Below are 3440 nucleotides of genomic sequence, written 5' to 3'. Positions count from 1 at the left end.
ATTCTTATCCTAAAAGATATGGTTTTTTTTTAAAAAAAATTGGTATGTACCAATTCATAAGTTCATAATCACATTTTCACTATAATTGTCCGGTTATATGCGATCTCCAAACAATGTACATTTGTTAAGTTTATCCTAAAATTATTTACTTGTCATTACCAAAATTCAAGTTGACATATCTATACATTTTTCAAAAGTCATTGATCTTATCCTAAAAGATATCAATATTTCTGAATTTGGTATGATAATTAATAAGTCCACAAATACATTTTACTATAAATGCTCAATGCAATCTCTTTCATAATCACCATCAAGAAAAATATATTATTTTACATAGTTTATTACATCTCAAGCAAGGTTTCTACTTTTTAACCCTATATTTATAAGATTTTTTAATGAACGAGTGTATGCACGAGTGGTTTTCATTAGATTATTTAGTATTTTAAACTAATTATTATTATAATTTTATTTTATGTGTAGCTAAAATGAATACCTTCATCATCAACAACAACAAGTTCAACAAGAAGAAAGTGGTGTTCATAATGGGAGCAACAGGAACGGGAAAATCCCGTCTCTCTATTGACCTTGCCACCCATTTTGGAGGTGAAATAATCAACTCGGACAAAATGCAAGTTTATAAGGGACTTGAAATCGTGACTAACAAGATCACATACGCTGAGAAACAAGGTGTACGCCACTATTTGCTAGGTATACATATATGAAAAAGACATTTTTTTGTGATTCCTTTATTTTAATGTGAATATTAATTGACAATTATTTTGTTTCACAATTTTTTAGGTGAAATTGAGCCAGATTCAAACTTCACGGCCGAAGATTTCTGTCTGAAATGCATTGAATACATAGAAAAAATTTTGAAGACTCAATGTGTTCCAATTATTGTTGGAGGGTCAAATTCGTTTATTGAAAAACTTGTGGAAGACCCTGTCTTCATGTTCAATCATAAGTATGACAGTTGCTTTATTTGGATTGATGTAGAGCAATCAGTCTTGAACCGTAGAGTTAACACGAGGGTTGATGAAATGGTCAATGCAGGTAGTTTCTGTAGTTATTTTATATATGGATAAGAATATAATAATGACTCTAACTAAAACTTTTCTTATATAGTTTTCTTAATAATACTTTCGGTTTTCAAATATATGTTCTCCTAAATAAAACTATTCTTAAATTTATGTTGCATGCAGGGCTGGTGGATGAGGTGCGGCAATTTTTCATTCCAGATGCAGATTACACCAAAGGAATCAGACGGTCCATTGGTGTACCTGAAATGGACAAATATTTAAGGGAAGAAAAAAATATAGACGGAGATGATGAATCAAAGAAGATGATTCTTCAAGCTTCAATTTCAAGTATCAAGCGTAATACTCAGATATTAATTTGTAACCAACTTGACAAGATTCAACGATTAATAAATGAGAAAATGTGGTCGGTGCATCATATTATTGCTACTGATGTTTTCAAAGAAGATAGAAAAGAAGTTGTTGACGAAGCATGGAAGAATACTGTTTTGCAACCATGCCTAGATATTGTGGAAAGATTTCTGAAAAATGATGATCACAATATTAGTACTGAGTGTACAGAAACTATCATTATCTCTATCTTATGTTATTTTTTCTCTTGGTCACTTTAATTTTTGACCTATTTTGTACAGTTTGTATCAAACTACAGATATATATACTATTATTGTTTGTAAAATCATTGTTATTTATAGAGTATATATATTTAAGCTTTATAAAAATATTTATTTTAAGGTCCGATCCAAGCCCAAGCGTCAAATTCAAGTCCAAATCCAAGTCTTTGATATTTAATATATATTAATATAAANTACTTACACAATTACATGAGATCATTCTTAATGTCAAGATAATAGAGTGAAAAAATAAATGACTATAAATGTTTGGGAAGATTCTAACCTTTAAGGATTTTAAAGAATAACATTCTTAACTCCAAATTTAAAATTGCTGCATAGACAAAGAAGTAAAAATAATAAATTTACAATCTATTGGTAAGGATCATTTAAGGAAATATATTCTACCTAATTCAATCACGATCATGGATGCTTCATTCAATAAAACAGTTATCTATTATTACATGCTGCACAAGAAAATTTAAATAATTGTTATTGAAATAGTTATCGATAATTGTTCCTTTCCTTCTAATTGAATTAGACTTAGTACTTATGACGTGTTGTTAAACAGTGTATGAACTGACGCATTATCACTTGAGTGTATTCCTTCAGAAATATTATTGAGTTCTTTTTACAATCCTTTCGAAATCCATATTTTCGTCAATCTTGTATATGATCTCATAACAATGTGCATCTACAAACTTCATCCTAAAATTATTTAAGCCTAATCACCCAAATTCAAGCTGACGTATCTGTAGGCTTTTTTCAAGAATTATTCTTATCCTAAAAGAGATGGTTTTTTTAAAAAAAATTGGTACGTACCAATTCATAAGTTCATAATCACATTTTTACTATAATTGTCCGGTTATATGCGATCTCCAAACAATGTACATTTGTTAAGTTTATCCTAAAATTATTTACTTGTCATTACCAAAATTCAAGTTGACATATCTATACATTTTTCAAAAGTCATTGATCTTATCCTAAAAGATATCAATATTTCTGATTATGGTATGATAATTAATAAGTCCACAAATACATTTTATTATTAATGCTCAATGCATTCTCTTTCATAATCACCATCAAGAAAAATATATTATTTTACATAGTTTATTACATCTCAAGCAAGGTTTCTACTTTTTAACCTTATATTTATAAGATTTTTTAATGAATGAGTGTATGCACGAGTGGTTTTCATTAGATTATTTAGTATTTTAAACTAATTATTATTATAATTTTATTTTATGTGTAGCTAAAATGAATACCTTCATCATCAACAACAACAAGTTCAACAAGAAGAAAGTGGTGTTCATAATGGGAGCAACAGGAACAGGAAAATCCCGTCTCTCTATTGACCTTGCCACACATTTTGGAGGTGAAATAATCAACTCGGACAAAATGCAAGTTTATAAGGGACTAGAAATCGTGACTAACAAGATCACATACGCTGAGAAACAAGGTGTACGCCACTATTTGCTAGGTATACATATTTGAAAAAGACATTTTTTTGTGATTCCTTTATTTTAATGTGAATATTAATTGACAATTATTTTGTTTCACAAATTTTTAGGTGAAGTTGAGCTAGATTCAAACTTCACGGCCGAAGATTTCTGTCTGAAGTGCATTGAATACATAGAAAAAATTTTGAAGACTCAATGTGTTCCAATTATTGTTGGAGGGTCAAATTCGTTTATTGAAAAACTTGTGGAAGACCCTGTATTCATGTTCAAACATAAGTATGACAGTTGCTTTATTTGAATTGATGTAAAGCAATCAGTCTTGAACCGTAGAGTTG

The 3440-nt window shown here is 29.2% G+C and overlaps 1 protein-coding gene across 1 annotated transcript; it reads left to right on the top strand.

Moving 5' to 3' along the window:
- Positions 1-527: 527 nt before the first annotated feature.
- Positions 528-1592, top strand: LOC125852991 (adenylate isopentenyltransferase 5, chloroplastic-like; the record flags this gene model as incomplete). The annotated part of the gene is made up of 3 exons (XM_049532683.1): positions 528-708; positions 799-1053; positions 1203-1592. Coding segments are annotated over 3 exons (826 nt in total), but the record flags the coding sequence as incomplete, so codon positions are not given.
- Between the last annotated feature and the right edge of the window lie 1848 nt (positions 1593-3440).

This window comes from Solanum stenotomum, unplaced genomic scaffold, assembly GCF_019186545.1.
Source record: "Solanum stenotomum isolate F172 unplaced genomic scaffold, ASM1918654v1 scaffold7321, whole genome shotgun sequence".
Classification (NCBI taxonomy): domain Eukaryota; kingdom Viridiplantae; phylum Streptophyta; class Magnoliopsida; order Solanales; family Solanaceae; genus Solanum; species Solanum stenotomum.
This window is presented reverse-complemented; position numbering and strand designations above follow the sequence as displayed.